Source organism: Urocampus carinirostris, chromosome 14 (assembly GCF_059441175.1).
Source record: "Urocampus carinirostris isolate Australia breed hairy pipefish chromosome 14, RoL_Ucar_1.0, whole genome shotgun sequence".
Taxonomy (NCBI): Eukaryota; Metazoa; Chordata; class Actinopteri; order Syngnathiformes; family Syngnathidae; genus Urocampus; species Urocampus carinirostris.
The window spans coordinates 28,743,464-28,760,694 of NC_142362.1; the positions used below are offsets into that span (position 1 = coordinate 28,743,464).

The following is a 17,231-nucleotide window of genomic DNA, read 5'->3' on the forward strand; positions in this document are numbered from 1 at the left end:
CTATAGCTTACCCACTTCCACCTGTATTAATATAATAATAATAATAATAATAATTTCCTTTGAATTGTCATTCTTTGTAACAATGTACACAGAACGAAATGTCGATAGGACTGTTTCTTTTTTTTTTTTTAAAACAATAAGTTTTGTCAAGGAGTGAACTACCTATTACTATTTGTCCATATCACCACATCGCCTCACCATGTGTACTCGCCCTATGGGGCCACCTACACACACAAATCCGCCGAATACAGGAAGCAACACTAGGAAGTTGGGCTTCCTCGATGTGTGGACAAAGATCGGATCAAAGCCACCCTTCACATCTAATGGTGTTTTATCCTCTTAAAATCATTCCCCAGAGGCTTGATACTTACCAAAAATGAACTCTTTACGTATGGCCAATCAGGGACAATGCTTCTGACAACATATTTGTACATTATGGCAATAATTGAGTAAAAAAATCTTGCCAAGCCTTCACAGCAATTTCAGTATTGTCACTCAGACATTGGACAAAAATCTCACTAAGACTGCTGCTTTTATTGAATGCTATAGAGTTGAATATTGAAATAAATGAAAATCATAAACTGATATTAAAAAAGCAGCTCCAGTGTGTCAAGACAAAAGGAATTTAAAAAAGGTAGCACAAGAAGCTAACACATTTTTCACAAAGAACAAATAAAATCCTTTTATTCCTCACTTTATGTGTGAGAGTCCAGTTTGCAAATTCCTGATTCAGGAACATAGCGTTTGGAACAATGGTCGAAAAAAAAACGTGGAGGCATGGCTTGTCACAGCGCCATGTGCTTCTCAGGCGCCTGTTTGTGGGCCAGGTAAAGGAAGAGGATGCTGGACAGGGCGCTGACCAGGAAAATGACGTCGAACCAGCGGTGGTAAAAATTGAACTGCAGCTCTCCCAGGACCTCTGTGACGATGGAGCGGTACTCCAGCGGCATGCTCATGCGCATCAGCAACACCGATGACACAAAGTACATGCCCTGATGGACAAGAACAGTTTTTCACATACCATTCAAAGATTCTGGCAGGTTGCCAGGGTTTAACGGGTCCCGCTAGATAGATAGATACTTTATCCATCCCCGAAGGGAAATTTACATTTCCAGCAGCATCCCTTCGCTGAGAACAATACAATAATAAAGCAAAAAGAATACAATATACAAATACCCAGTGTGACGTGCAAATGCCCACTGTAGCGTGTTATATAGAATAACTAAATAGTGCTACGCAGAATACAGAATAGGGACTCATAAACTTGTATTATTAATGCAAATTTAATGCAAAGTAAATCAAAATAACTTCTCAATAAATGATCTGCGAACAAAACGATTCTGAGATGCTCTTGCTCCGTTTCCTCTTTGGCTCTCTATCTGACTCTCTCTCTGGAAGGCACCCACGACTGAGTGGCATCATCTGTGTGTCTGCATGCTTTTTGCTCTGAATCGCGGAGTTTGATGCGGCAGCCTGGAGTCTAATATGAAGGACAAAAATAAAGTACTTGTTTTTTTTTTAATGTTTTTTCAAAGGAAAGGAGACAAATTTGGCTTCATTTCAATGATATTGATGGCTACACGACAGAGTGCATAATCCAACAGTGGCAGAAGCTGAAATTTATATTTCAGGGTAAATTTTTATGTGTCAAAAAATCTACAAATGGATTATAGTATTTCAACTGAAAGTATTTTTTACTTTACATTTTTGATGTGTCATGTGTTTTGGGGGGATTTTGTGTTGACTTCAAAGTTGCTTAGTATAGTCAAGTCATGTTCATTTGCATAGCTTCATCACAAGGAGTCTCAAATATCCAATAAAGTGTGTTCCACTTCAGGATTGTGTCCCACTTATTGTTGATGCTTCACAAGAAGTTACAGTTCTAAATCTTGATGTTTGAAGTCTGAAATGTGGCAATAGGTCAAAGTTCAAGGGGGACAAATAGTTTTGCACGCCACTGTAGCTTCTAGATGCTCTAAAATGCACCTGATCAATACCTCTGGATTTAAAATGTACAAAATGTTCTTCGGCGTAGCATGCCCAGCATACCCCCCCTAGACTGGCCACCCACCAGGGTCTCATAAAATTCTATGGGAAATACTGAAAACACATACACACACACATTAAATCGCCACTGTGCTTTGCAAGACCCCAAAAAAGAAACTCACCATGATTTGAGCAAGCACCAAAACAATAACGTTGGAAGACTTGCTGCTCGATATCGCATAGAAGAACTGTGATGAAGAGACAGAGTGGGCGTTTTTTTACATGCTTCCCAACAACTGCTTCAATCGTCTTACCTTTGTGAGGGTGATGAGTAAACCTCGTATGGACGTGACGATGATGATGCCTACCAAAATAAAAGAGATGTGCTGGGACCAAAACTTCACCTGCAAGTGGAGCAAAAATGAATTAGGACAGTGCGTAGCTGTCTCAGGGTGGAATCAGTTTTTATTTTAATGAGTTGACCTACTCCGTTATTTATGTCCGGCATATTTTCATATAGAGTTAAACAGTAAATGGACTTTAACTTTTAAAGAACTTTCTACACTGAATGAATGAATGAATGAAAACTTTATTTCGAACATTATAGAATAAAAACAGGACAAAAACAATGACTCAACAACAAAAATAATATAACAACATGTTCGAAAAGGGGTAGTAAGAAGCACAGGCTTATTTTTCCTACCCCTTCATCTTTCCTATTAATTACATTTTACAGATAGCTCCTCTTTTGTGTGTAAATATAATAAAATCTCACAGATATACATATTACATAGGTCAGATATCAATAATCATAATAATAACAATAGTCACATATTTTATACACTAATCATCGTAGTACCCAGCTATTAATGTTATAATGCTACTAGTCACTAAATATCATTGTGACACCAATGATAAAAGCAACAATAGCAATAATAACAGTTATGATATAATAATAGTAACAATAACAACAAGGTTAACTATAGTTGGAAACGCAGTATTTCCAATCTCTAGTATCACTCATTTTCTTCATCTCTGTATTCTGCCAGTAATGTTTTTTTGTATTTAAATTTGAACACGTGAATAGTTGGACATTGTTTGATCTCGTCTTGTAAATTGTTCCAAAGTTTGACTCCGCACACAAACACACACATACTTTTCCTGATGGTTCTCACCTTTGGGATTTTGAATTTACTACAGCCCCTTAAATTATAACTCCTCTCTTTCCGAGTAAATAATTTTTGGGATGTTTTCTGGCACTATGTTTTTGTTGACCTTAAATAGCAGTTGTGAAGTGAAATATTTTACTAAATCATCCAATTTTAATAATGTGGACTGCAGGAATAAAATATGAGTATGATCTCGATATCCTACCCTGTGTATGGTTCTAATTGCACGTTTTGGGGGGATTAAAGGGGGCTGTAGTCAACTTTTGTAATTATTGCCCCAGACTTCTGCACAATACGTTAAGTACGGCAGAACTAGAGAAAAATATGATAAATTCCATGCATTATAGTTTAAAATAAATTTGGCTTTATTAATTATTGAAATATTTTTAGATATCTTAGTTTGTATGTGTCTGATGTGTTTTCCAGCTTAATTTATTGTCTATTATGACCCCTAAAAACTTAATTTCTGATAAAGTGTCTGAAAATAAGATTTGATTTACATTTAAATAAGTTAATTATTATATTAAAATATAAGCAAAATTAATGTCAAATAGGAAAGGTATTTGTGTTTCAGTAAAGGTTGTTTTTTGAACAGGAGGACAAGTTATCTTGGATACACTGAAAGGATAAGAATTTCGCACATTTTATGCATGGTTTTCTTATTTCTACGAAATTTGTTGTATTAAAAATGCGATATTTAAAACAAATAATATGCCATGCTCCCAAAACATTGAGTCTTTTAGAATTATTTTGCTCATTTCAAAATGAAATCTTAAAATACTGCAATAGTAAATTCTAACCCCATAGTTAGAATATTTTTCTCAATTCGTTTTTTTATTATTTTAAATTATGATTCCGTGTTTTTCAAGTAAAACAATTCAATGGATACTTAAGTGTTCTATCTAGCAATCATAATTGCTTATTTTAAGTAGTTTCTAAACTTGAGACTAAAAATGTGCAACTATGAGATCATTTGTCAGGTGGTAGTTGACTTGACCTACATAGTTTACTAAATATATTTCTGAAAATAAACTTGATACAAATGAGCACAATTATCTGAAAATAGATTGACATATTGATCCTATTTTGTACCACCTTTATTTCCCTAAATTAAAAGAAAGACCAAAATACAAATTAGGCTAAAATGTTCAATTGTTTAGATCAAATTCTTACATATAAATCCTCAACCAAAAAATCTTTGCGCAGGTTAAAGGCACTTAGCTGAAAGGGGAGACAATAGCCATGTCAAACAAACGGATTGGGTCAGATCCGGTCTGTTGGATGATTTAAACCAGCCCACTATACATTTCTGAATATGTCAAGAAAGCAATTCTCTTGCTTAGTTTCTATCAAAAAGTATGATTTTGTAAATAAATCAAATGCTCTTTCTGGCCGCCAGAGGACAGCTTTGAGTTTGTATAGCGTGGTGAGTTGGTTCAGGTGTACACCTGCATCCACTCAACTGTTAAAATAAACACATTTAATGCCAAACATGGAAGTATTTTTCTCCATTGCTGGTGAATAAATGTGTTGTGTTTGAGAAGATCCCTTGTCATATGTGATTGTAACATGTAGGCTAGGTTAATAATTTAGGCTGAATGATTAAAGATAATACTTCAAAAACAAATAAATTGGGGGGTATCATCTTTTACTGATCCAGTCCGCCTGAGAACATAAAATCTAGATTCAGCCACCAGGGTTGACATGCCAGCGCTACAAGATAATGCGTGTAGCATTACCCTTTTCCACTAGGAGGTAGTAATGTTCTTGTTTTGAAAGTCAAGCAGGAGTCTTACGTCAAACTGGATGCCCAAGTAATTGACTGTTATTTCGATGCCCCTGGTCACTGGATCCGTCTTCCCCACTCGATCAAACACAATGTTGATGGTGGCCTGCAGTGCAAGTCAAATTCTTTTAGGTCTCCAACACAGGATCAAATAACCGCACCATAAGGCGCACAGGATTATAAGGCCCACACCCGAAAAAAAGTATTTTGCGATATATTTTTCACTGAAAAGGTGCACCAGGCTCTAAGGTGCGCGGAATTAAAACTACAGCAAGTGCTAGTGTTTTTAAAAAGGGTCATCTTTGCACATTGATTGATCAGCTTGAATACATCACTAATCACAATTGCATTACGTTGGGATTGCAACCAAGATCGAATGTGCTAGATCCCAGCCACTAGACCAGCAGGGATACAAACCAAACATGAGAAGGCATTAGCTTTTATCATCACTTTATTGTTTTCTCAGTGATAGGAAGTAATCCAGTTGTCCCCAAATACTAAAACAATCACCTGGCCGCATGTATTCAAAACATTTGTCAAAGTCAATGCTTACTTTGAGCTGAGAAAAAGTTAGGACACATTCTCTTGGCTCTAACATATATGGTACTATGACTAAAGTTAGTGTGATGAAATAAGACCAACAGCCTTTTCATGAGACATTCATATTGGTTGTCTAGCGCAGTGTTTTTCAACCCTTTTTGAACCAAGGTACACTTTTATTTTAAAAAAAGTTCAGAGGCACACGTCTGTCGAAAATGTTTGAAAATGAAGTTATGTCAAATATTTTACTGTACTACCTCATAAGCAGATAATGAGTATATAAAGAGGAAAAAATAAAACTTAAAATAAAAAAGAATGATGTGCTTAATTTATGTTATTTTTTTACAGTGCAATCTTAAACCGCTTTGTTAAACAAATTTAGTTATTAAATGTACTGCGCTACCTCATGAGCAGATAATTAGTATATAAAAAGCATATAAAAATCTACTGCCACCTACTGACATGGATGACTATTACAGTTCCTTGTCTGAACATAGCAAAAATACTGAATAATGGCCTGATATTTTGGAAAGATATAATTGGGAAAATTCCAGCGGCAAACTAGACAAGGTCTCACTGCACACTAGTGTGCCCCGGCACACTTGTTGAAAAACACTGTCTTAAGACACACTCGAATATACATTTTTTTCATCTTTTTGGGGGTTTGGGTTGGCATTTAGTCTACATTTTAAACAGGCCTTTTCTTACTTTTACCATTTTCCTGCTTACAAAAAACTGCAAATACGAGCATAAAGTCACTCGTGGGAGACCGCTAAATTCGAGGCAGTTGTATTTTCATCATCGCAGAGACCTGGCTCAAGCTAGCGTGCAGCTAGCCAGCTTCTCTTTTAACAGCTTTGTACATTGAAAAGAGACGCCTGCAATTTCGTTGTACTTTTCTATTATGACAATATAGACCAGTGTTTTTCAACCTTTTTTGAGCCATCGCACATTTTTTACATTGGAAAAATTTTGCGGCACACCACTAACCAAAAATGTTATAAAATGACATTGAACAGAATGTTTGATTACAATATAATTTATAATACCCCCGATTTTTACAGCCGAGACACTTGACAATGACATATTTGCAGAAAATTATTCATAAATGTTTTATGAAATTCTAAATTTTGAAAAGTGACATTGGATAATTTCTCACGGCACACCTGACAATCTCTCATGGCACACTAATGTACTGCAGCACAGTGGTTGAAAACTACTGGTCTACAATTGGCCCAGCTACAATTTGGGTTTGATTTCGATGCTTCGCAATAATGAACAACCATCCGTGTCCCTGACGGCCTGGTGGTTAGGAATCGGTGCTCTTACTATTGCTAACCATTTCGAACACCGTAGCTACCATTAACAAGCAAATGCGGTCAGCAATAAAATAAAGTAGTGCATTTTTAATTGTGTACACATATAAACTCTGACCGATTTAGGGTTTTTGAGTGCGCCTTATAGTCCGGAAAACACTGTAATATTAAAAATGTGTGCGTGCACATGTGCTCACCATAAATATTTTCCATACACAATAAATGGAAAAAAAGTAGCCAAGGAAATTGAAGTATTTCCCTTGGAATGTCTTGGAGTACTCGATGCGCTCCTGGAATGATGCAAAGAAAGTTGAAACCATTTGAAGAACTCCAGGAATGATGTGTGTGTCATACTTTAGTGGCTTGGAGGTCCACAGTCTCGAGAAAAAGCTGCCGACTAAGCTCCTCCAGAGCGTCCACCTCCTGCTGGATGAGAGACAGGTCTGTCCCAAAGAATGAGCAGCAAGTTAGTCAATTGAGCACCCTTCTGACGATGAAATCTTGTGTCAAGATATTTTAAACGGAGGATACTTTCGCTAGCAGTTTGTGGCGAGGTGACGCTCTTGATCATGCCCCAAAAGCCCGTCTGCTTGTTCAGGTCTTCTCCACGTTGGTACATCTGCCTTCGCGTCATGGCGATGCTTCCCATTGTGTTCATTTTTACATCGTGAGCATTTTATAGTAGAAAAAAATAGGAGTATTTCTCACTTGACTTACCGTTTTTTCTTGCTGACAATCATGTCCATTGTTTGAAGCAAACGCCTCTCCAAAGCGAGTATGTCACTGTCTGTCACATTCCTGAAATTAACGAATACCAAGACTGTTTCTTTTTTATATGAATACATTCATTTATTTTCTGAAATACTTCCTCAAGGTTTCTTCATTTTCCTAATGTTGAGGTTTTTGAGTTTGTCATTACCCTCATGTAGGTTTTAAGTCAGGGGATGGTGTAACACTAGTCTGTAGTCTGTCTGTGTTCTGTGCAGCCCTTTGTGATTGAGGGCTATCAAGAGGCTGCCCTACTCACAAACGGACGACCGTTTGTAAGTTGAATTTGTTCGTAAGTTGCTTCAGTGCTATAATGTGTATGTTTAAGGTTTATATAAGTATGTTTAAGGCTTGTATAAGTAAGCTGTATTGTTTTGTACTAAAAATTAAACATTTCATAAAATAATAGGCTCTATAAACATAAAGTTGAGTTTAACTTACTTTTGGAAGATGCGCTTCAAGTGGTCCTCCTACATAGTAAAAAGTGCCCCAAAAAAAGCGTTCCCACCATTTTCTCAACCGCATCAAGCTTTTATTTCAAAAGAAATGGCTCGCCTCATCTCTACACTTTACACCAACCATATTGAATGGATGCACGAGATATTAAACAATATAAACGTCAAAGTTCTGAGCGCGCTGGAGATTCAGTACATGTAGCACTGTATGTTTACCCACGGACTAGGAAGTAGAAGTCGGATTTCTTCTTCGGGGTGGATGCTGGGTGACCTCTCACAGCGCTACATGCCGTTAGTGGCAGAAAGAAACACTACAGTAATGTCCAGTACTCGGAAAAAAGGTGCATACAATACAAAATCTAACTTACAGCAATGTCCGGATATTTTTCCCCGAAAATTTGTTTCGTATCTACCGTTTTAGGTAAGTCGAATGGTCGTAAGTAGGGGAGCGTCTGTACAAATAATATGACTTGACTCACTACGGTCGGAATTGTGCTAGAGCCCATCCCAGCTGATATCTGGCAGTGACAAACTGGACAATTTAGCAGCCTATCACAGGGCACATTCATTTTCAGGGATATCAGACTCATCAATCAACCAGCCATGGATTTTATTAGTTTGTAGAAGGAAACCGTAGTAACTGGAGAAAAACCATGCAGGCACGGGGAGAACATGCAAACTACACAAAGGAGGCTGGTGAGGCAGATGGACTAACCAGACCCTTTATCTGGGGTGGGCTAAGTTTTTGAGTCACGGGCCACATCGGGTTTAAAAAATTAAACAGGCTGTGCCAAGGAGGAAAAAAATGATTGACTGAGTGATTAGATTATTTGGTTTCTGCCAATATGGTCTCAAATCCGATACCTCATCAGGACATGAAGAAAAAAAGGTGACGTAGACCTATACAATTTTCTCATTTGCATTAAATAAATATATATGCAGACATCTACATGTAAATGTAAAATTTGTTTACATATTTTTTCACAAAAAATATATTCGGGCCCTGTTTTTAAACACAAAATTGGAAAAACTCAAAATGTAAAAGGAATATTTTTATGTTTACCATTTCCATTTGACCGGCCATAGTTGGCCCACCCTGCTTTAAATGAACACTAATTAAAATGAAAACATATTTTTTTTTACTCAAATCCTTGAACTTAATAGTCACAATTTTTCTTGGTTTGTGTAAGTCTATCACGGTTTATGGATCCCTTAACCTCTAGGATCATCGGGGCGCTACTTCCTGAAGTGAGTCTTAGGCAAGTACAGCCTGGCGGCGCCCATGCCGCTCCAGGCAGTTTTTTGGAGTTGGGGTTTCCTCCCCCATATGAAACAGCTAGTACATCTGTCCATGGTTACCAGAAGCAGGAGAAGCCAACTTATCTTACTCAGATACAGCACCTTCCTCATCTGGTTAGACCCTGTCAGACTGCCAGAGACTAAATTGTATAAGAAACACTGAATTTTTTTTTGCTATTCCAATTAAGATCAAGTCCACGGGCTTTGTGATTGTAACCATGCTGAAAAACCAAACTGAGTGTCTCTACATCTGGGACCTACCTTAGGAAATAGGACATATACGTGTAAGGACAGTTGACTGCACCAAAGCCAGACAAAAGAGCCATGAGGGTGACTCCTATCACTCCAACACGACTGATGAGCTGCTCAATGGACAGGATGCCTAAGGGACAGATAAACAAATATATAAATGCACAGCCCTAATTTTTTTTGTTTTATTTACAGGTATGAAAATGGATCAGGGTTAAAAAGGTGAGAAGGGTGTGGATGAAATATGTTCTGGTACAATGTAGAACCCACAAACTATTGAGCTCTGTCGACCCAAACTGTGTTTCAGTAATTTTAAGGAGTCACCACACACCTTGGGGATATTGCACGAAACCAAGATAACAGATTAAGCCTGGATATGTTTGTTATTTTGGCTGAATTTAGCCTAAAGTCAGATGCATGAAGGCGGGTTATATTTAGCTTGGCTCAGTTACCATCACAATGATATTTTCTCTACTGCTAGCTTCTCCAGACAGCCTAAAAACCAGGCCAAGATTATCTTCAGAGATCCATCCAACCACTACCACTGATGTGGAAAATTAATGGTTTTATAACAAATCCATGGCCTTTCCTAATATGTTGGTTAAACAATGGCATAAAAGTGCTGGAAGTATTAAGTCTTTTCAGAGGCTCACAGACAAATTATGATTTAAAGATTAAAAATTGGTTAAGAAAATGTATGTTTTTTTTCCCGTCAATATTTTTTCTCTCACTAAGATTTTATCCCTTGTAGTGTTTACATAATTCCTACATCTTAAGGCAGGTTAAATTAAAGACTTTTGAATATTTTTTAATGCGTTTTGAAATCAGATTTAAGACGTAGTTGACAAAAAAACACAATCAAACAAACAAAACGATACAAATATTTCTTTTGTTGGAATCAGTAAAAAGTCTTTCTAATTTTAACGGAAATGTTTACCTAAATGTAGGGCAGACACAGTTAGGAGTCTCTGGAGACGATCAATCGTTACACATATGATAATGATTGACGAATCTATTAGAATCATATACTGCACACCTTGATAACGAAATGTTCAAGAGATCAAGTCAAGAAATAATCAAGAAATTATTATTAACTTAACATTCTGTTCCTTTTATTAAAACAAATGCAACAGTGCAGGATTTCAGCCTGTTAGGTTAAAACCTTTTGAGGAAATATGAACAGGTGAGGTCCTAAGGTCATTGACTCAACTTTTCTGTAATGAAGCAAGCATTTAAAGATGTGTAAAAAAATGAGGTATACAGGTGAGAAACAAATACTCATTTCAACACACAGACAAAAAGTGAATACAACTGCTGAGCAGATAAATGTCTCTTTGCTTCAAGTTCTTAGGCGTTAAAAACAAAGACTGGTGAACAGTAAAGGAAGGTATGCAACTAAGTGAACATACAGTTTCCCTTCACATCAAAAGCTCGGTTAACATGAACTTGTAAATCTAACATTGTTTTGCCTGGCGGTTCGTATAAATGATCAAACTTGTCCAGCATGTCGAGGAACGCTGGTTTGTCAACCACATTGAACGGCAGCATTTTTGTAGCAATGTACCGTGTAATGCAATCTGTTAGCGTGCGCCAATTTACACTGTCTTGTTTGAATGTAGTGATTTGTGTGTAATCTCTACGTATATCCAATTGCCCTTGTTCCTTTGCTGACAAGCTCTGCGAATAGTACCGGGTGACTGGATTTGGGTAATATGGAGATTAGTTGTGTTGGCTCCTTTCACTGGCACCTTCCTGAGACAAAGTTTGCAGACTGCTTCATTGATGTTTTGGGGCTTACCGCTGTTGCTCAGTATAAACCCAAAATGTGTCAGAAATACTGTAGGGTTGCATGCTTTTAAACCTATGATGATCACATAACAGAGTGCGGATGTTGTCTGCTTCGTGCATCGCTACGCGTTGACGTCTTTTTCTTGACATTTCAAGTCAAGGGTTGTTAGTTAGTTAGATAGTTAGATAGATAGATGGATAGATACTTTATTCATCCCCGTAGGGAAATTCACACTCCAGCAGTCTACCCTGTTGTTTATTAACAGATTAACATGATGCCCTAGGGGTGCTTGTAGCGGGGTGGATGACGTCACACGCTAGTCCAAAAGTTCGACATCCCTGCGGCACATGGAAATCTTTTCTTTGTGTCCAGGGATACACCACCTCGTGTTAGCGAGTCCGCCTCCTCTCTGATTCTCGCAGGCTTTCGTGTCTCTGTATAGCGGCGCTGAAGCCGGATAGCTCCGGGTGGCTACACGTTAGCGTCCGGGGTGCTAAACGTTAGCCACGTTTCCGCAAAACACAGCAACTGCGCTCCCTGTGCGCTTCAATGTTTTCCACCAGCACTCGTTGGTCTTATTTGGTAGTGAGTTCACATTTACCATGATTACGGACGGTACAGAAGACTTATAACGCCGCTAGCCACTTAGCTAGCTCCGGCTCTTCTTCCACGATAGGCCCCTCATCACGCCGGCACGAGAATTCTTCAGGGCAAGGAGTTGAATCCTCGAATAACTGCATTTTTGTGCGCTAAAACCCATGTCCATAGCATAGAAAGTAATCCAAATGTTTAGTTGTCAAATGGGAAGAAAAACACCGAAGATAGAAGCAGACAATAAAACAATAAATCACAAAAAGTGAGAGATAACAGGGGGAGCTGCTGGAAAGGCAGCCGCTCAGTGGCGGCGCCGCTTTGATTACAAAGTAGTTGTGGAAAGACGGTAATCGCGAATGGGAAAAATATTCGTGAATATGAAAAATATTAGAAGAATACGACATATTTGCGACAGCCCTATCCGAGTATAGGAACTTTGCTGTTAGATTCCACATCTATTCTAGGAAGGAGATAAAGCTTCTTTAAACTCGCCAAGACACCAGGGTATTTTTGTATTGCTTTAACAGCACATCCGCGACTTTGATTTTAAGTAAAATAAGATCAAGATAGGTTACCGCAATATTCTCTAGTTGATGAATGGTATTAGTAGTATTAGTTACATCCAGTGGACATAATTAAAACTGCAGGTAATTGTTTTCTTGCTGTCCTCCCCAAAAAACGTTCGCCTCAGAACCACACGATTCACGTAGATCACCCATTTTGACTACAAACGGAAAATTTCATCGAAAGGTGAGAGATTTTCATGTCTGATTTCGGTAACTCACCATGTTTTGGACTGAGGATTGGAAAAGGGTCGCCCAGCTTCCAGAAGAAATACATGAAGGTAAACCACACCATGCACGCAAACAGCAATCTCTGTCTGTGCACTGCAACGCAACCAACATCGTGTTATGTTCTGTGTGCAAGCCACACACAGCTCAGATGCTTTAGTGAATGTGCTTACACAAACGGATGTTGCTAACCACAAAGTAGCCGATGTAGAACGGCACCACAAAGATGAGGACCAGTAGAATCACGTAAAGATTCAGCTTCCAGTGGAAGTATCTGGAACTTAAAAGGACAGACAAAATCATCTTAAACGGTCAAGCAGTCATTTGAAAGATCACACACTATGTTTGTGTAATACTGTAAATTGTTCTCTATAATACAGACACACCCAGCTGCTTCACACTTCTGTTATAGCTGGTTCACTGCTTCCAGAATTTCGAAATGGATTGACTTATTGTCATTGATATTAACGTATCATGCATTGTGTTCTACAGCAGACAGCCCACAGCAAAAGCATTCAAAGGACAGGTTGGGAAAGGCTCTGTGTGCTACGGTTATGGGTCGACTGTGCACGATTATGATAGGCTGGCATTTGCTGTCAGTCGAACAGCGGAGAAGACACACTGGTTAATGTGTCCACCCAAAACAAACTGCAAACCACAGCCACAGCTTGTTTTTCGGTGACTAGTTACATTGAAAAGAAGTTCCTCAATTAAATGGATCTTTGAGAAGAACACAAAGAAATGGTGATCACCAAATGGTGCTTCAAGGATGGTTTCCGGGTCTGGTAAGAGAGTGAGGCTGTGCCGGGACAGAAATTGCAGCCCGGCAGGTTCGGCCTATAAGGGCTAGGCTACGTAATGACTCTTACAATCTATATCTCACCAATGCCAGATCCATTACCCTTTAAACGGATGACCTGGAGCACCAACTCGTGAAAAAAATGCTACATTCGGGACAGTTTATTTTTAACCATCCCAGAGACCTAGCTCAATTGAAAGAGACCAAATACTGCACCCATTAACTGCAAGAGCTAAGATAATACTGTATAATGAAAACAACATTAAAATATTTGAAAAGAAAACATAATTTTCTTACCTGCTACTTAAGGCACCCAAAATCTCAAAAATGATGAGCTCAAACATGGTACATGAAAAAGCAAAGGTGATGGAGAAGACAACCTGCACCACATACTGACGCACCTGCAATGCATGTAAACACAATTTAATACTTGTGTGCATGCAATTGTGAATAAATGTACCTCGTAATCTTTGAAAAGTTGTCGCATGAAGAATAGCCACCCAAATCCAAAGAAAAACACCTGCAAGCCGACCATAGACGACAATAGTTATTATTATGTATATTGTCATTTTGGAAAACAAAATCATATCCCCCAAAATTGACGATCCTTTTGCATTACGGTTGAATTTCAAAAGTTTGACAGACTCACATCGTCTTGCTAAAAATATAAATACACAAATAAATAAATTTAAAATAATACAAAATACAGATGCAACTTGAGCATACCTGCGACGTGAACATTATCACGGAATCCACCAAAAAAGACATGACGCTGCACTATTTAACTGCCGTCCATGCAACAAAAACACGTTTGGGGGTGACAACTGCTTTTTATAACATGCCAGCACGGAAATAAACTATTATCCCTCATCGATAAACATTTATTTTACTCATAATGTGTGAGAATGCATTGCTTGCACAAGTTACAAGGGTCGTCTACAAATGACGCCATCGCGACGGCGAGGTGATAGACTTCCGTCGCTTCTCTATGACGCAAAAGTTATAATATCGGTACATACCGTATCTGGTTTGAACTTAAAAAAAAACATTTGTACCCCAAACATTTACTCAAGATACCTATGAACACATTTATGATAAATAACAAATGAACAATGAATAAAATAAAATGTATTTATTACTGTCTATTTGCGTGTTGCGGGCATCATTAATAGACCAGTCCACTAATACTCGAATTGCTTTGTCACTAAAAATTAATACCAGAAAAATACATTAAAAATATTTTTCCTGCAGTGCTCTAGAAAAATCGTTTTAAATAGAATGTAAGTTATCTTAAGAGGTTAAGGCAAATAAATAAAAAAATGACCCCTTTCCACAGGATAAGCTCACGTTTAATTAGAACGAGGGAAGATTACTATGTTGAGTTGCATTTTTTTTCATGTCACAATTTACAAAAAGGAATGCTCAGCTGTTATCTGTTCAGGTGCACAAATTGCAATTTGAAGAAACATTTTTTTTTTTTTTACAATTCCAAGATGAAACACGCCATTTAAAAAGCATTGTGGGAGACTTTGGCAGGAAGCCATTTAAAATAACAGACTGAAACAAGAACTTCATTGGAAATATTCTCGTGTGGGGTGTCCATTTTATATCTGATTTAGATTGACTTGAATGCCGTATGGCTTAGTAAGTGTCATGATGACTGATACGAGGCACCTGAGCCTGCTCCTTTGGCGGCAGCTGCCTCGGACGCTGATTGGCTACCTGTCACTTTTTATACGCCCGTCTTCCTGTCACAGGTTGTCAGTCCGTCTGCGAACCTCAGCTCACGCTAGGCAGGCCTTTCGACCCTGACTCTCTCCTGTCTTGATTCCTGTTTGATTACCAGCTCCGACCCCTTTTCTGAACTTGACTACGTTTTTGCTCCTCCGTCCCGGCCATCGATCTGTTTTTTTCCCCGCTCTCGACACTGCCTTCGCTCGCCACAGAAAAAACATTTCCGCGTCTAAATAACCTGCTCCCCACGATTATCGATCAATGGATTGTGTATACTACCCTTTCCATTCTTCCTAATAAAACTAAGAGAAACGCACGCAAGTGGGTCCTGTCTTTGTTCTGGTCTTGACAAGTAAATGTAAGTTGGATAAGTATTTCCTACCAATGCCCACTACAGACTGTAAATTTACTACTGCTGTTGCTGGCTAATAGATCTTTTTAATAATAATACCCCTCCATCCATGATCTTCTGTTTATCCAGTATCGGGTCGCGGAGGACGGCAGCCTCAGCAGGGACCCCCAGACTTCCAGATGCCCAGCCACTTCATCCAGCTTGTTTGACGCGATCACGAGCCACCTAAGCTGGCTCCTCTCAATGCGAAGGTGAAGTGTCTCTACACTGAGTTCCTCCCGGATGACCGAGCTTTTCACCCATCTCTAAGGGAGAGTCCAGCCACTCTGTGGAGAAGGCTCGTATCAGCCACTTGTAGGATCTTCGACTATTTGTCTATTGAAATCTGTTTCACAAACGATCTGTTCAAGGTGGGGTTAAGCCAAGGGAAGTCAACTCTTTTGAAGTTTAAGTTATGAGTTGATTAAGCAAGTGTAATTCTTTTTTGTGGTTGATGACTTTGCTCACTGAAACAAAGTCACATTATTGTACATACTATGTGCATATTTTGTCATGATTACTGATGCGAGGCACCTGTGCCCGCTCCTTTGGCGCCAAATGCCTCGGATTGGCTCCCTGTCACTATATAAAACCCCGTCTTTCTGTCACTTGTTGTCAGTCCGTCTGCAAACCTCAGTTTGCGCTAGACAAGCTTTTCGACCCTGACTCACTCCTGTTTTGGCTCCTGTCTGTTTTCCGGCTTTGACCCATTTTTCTGATATCGACCACGTTTTTGCTCCCCTGTCCCAGCTACTGACCTGTTTTATCCAATTTTATCAATCTGCTACCCGCGACCAGCGATCACCGGATCGTGTGTTCAATTCTTTCCCTTCTTCCCAATGAAACTGAGAGAAACATACGCAAGTGGGTCCTGTCTCTGTTTTGGTCTTGACATATTTGATATGTTACTATCTACAATCGGCTCATATAAACTCAGATGAATTCCGTTGTTCTCTTTCAACAATGCGTGCGTAGCTTGGCTGCGCCACACTTGTTTTCAAACACGGAAAATACAGGCAGTACTTCAAACCTACTTTGTAACCTTGCTCAAATTATTTTTTTTTACAATCAAATAACTAGCAATCAGGTAACAATACACTTGTGTTCACGGATCCTTTTACCGCCTGGGTCATCAGGGCACTAGTGAGGACGCAACTCTGGACAGCTTTCAACACTGCTGACAGTTTCTGGCCCGATTTTGGGTCTTGGCAAAGTTCCTTGATGTTGTCAGCCTAGTTATTTTTCTGTCCTCCTCTCTTCCTCCCTCCTTGGACTGTGCCTTAGGGTTTCATGTAGCATCGCATCTTTATGGCCTGCATTTTACTTTTCACCTCTGCTATGAGAGTCAGTTTCCCGCAAACATAGAGGAAGATGGAAGTATTTAGTGCTTGCCCGTGTCTGCTCTTTGATTTTGCTTGTATGGTAAATTAAATTCCTCAAAGAATTCTAAATAATTCCCTATTCTTTTGTACCTATGCCTGTAGTTATTTACAAAACATAACATGACATCACCATGACAACTTCACATCATTGGACAAAAGACCTCCCTTTATCTCTCATGCATC

The 17,231-nt window shown here is 38.8% G+C and overlaps 1 protein-coding gene across 5 annotated transcripts; it reads right to left on the bottom strand.

Moving 5' to 3' along the window:
* Positions 1–515: 515 nt before the first annotated feature.
* On the bottom strand, positions 516–17,144 carry gphra (golgi pH regulator A). Of its 5 annotated transcripts, XM_088353141.1 has the most exons (15): positions 16,788–17,144; positions 15,727–15,953; positions 14,002–14,061; positions 13,839–13,942; positions 12,916–13,022; positions 12,737–12,838; positions 9,581–9,701; positions 7,515–7,595; positions 7,329–7,438; positions 7,152–7,240; positions 6,995–7,087; positions 4,952–5,047; positions 2,301–2,390; positions 2,169–2,234; positions 516–992 (listed from the first exon to the last, which is right to left on the bottom strand). In XM_088353141.1, exons 2-15 carry the CDS (start codon positions 15,736–15,738, stop codon positions 786–788), a joined length of 1,338 nt encoding a protein of 445 aa, XP_088209267.1. In that variant the 5' UTR covers positions 15,739–15,953; positions 16,788–17,144; the 3' UTR covers positions 516–785. The 5 variants fall into 5 exon arrangements, with proteins under 5 accessions (XP_088209267.1, XP_088209268.1, XP_088209266.1 ...); XM_088353142.1 differs by lacking the exon at positions 15,727–15,953; XM_088353140.1 differs by lacking the exon at positions 16,788–17,144 and having other exon boundaries at positions 15,727–16,753.
* Positions 17,145–17,231: the final 87 nt, after the last annotated feature.

Excerpts from the sequence above, each read along its gene's own strand:
- gphra (XM_088353139.1), bottom strand. The coding sequence starts at position 14,309 with ATGTCTTTTTTGGTGGATTCCGTGATAATGTTCACGTCGCAG. Across the intron at positions 12,839-12,915 it reads GGTTAGCAACATCCGTTTGT|TGCACAGACAGAGATTGCTG; the intron begins GTAAGCACATTC and ends GTTGCGTTGCAG. Across the intron at positions 2,235-2,300 it reads TACTCATCACCCTCACAAAG|TTCTTCTATGCGATATCGAG; the intron begins GTAAGACGATTG and ends TCTTCATCACAG.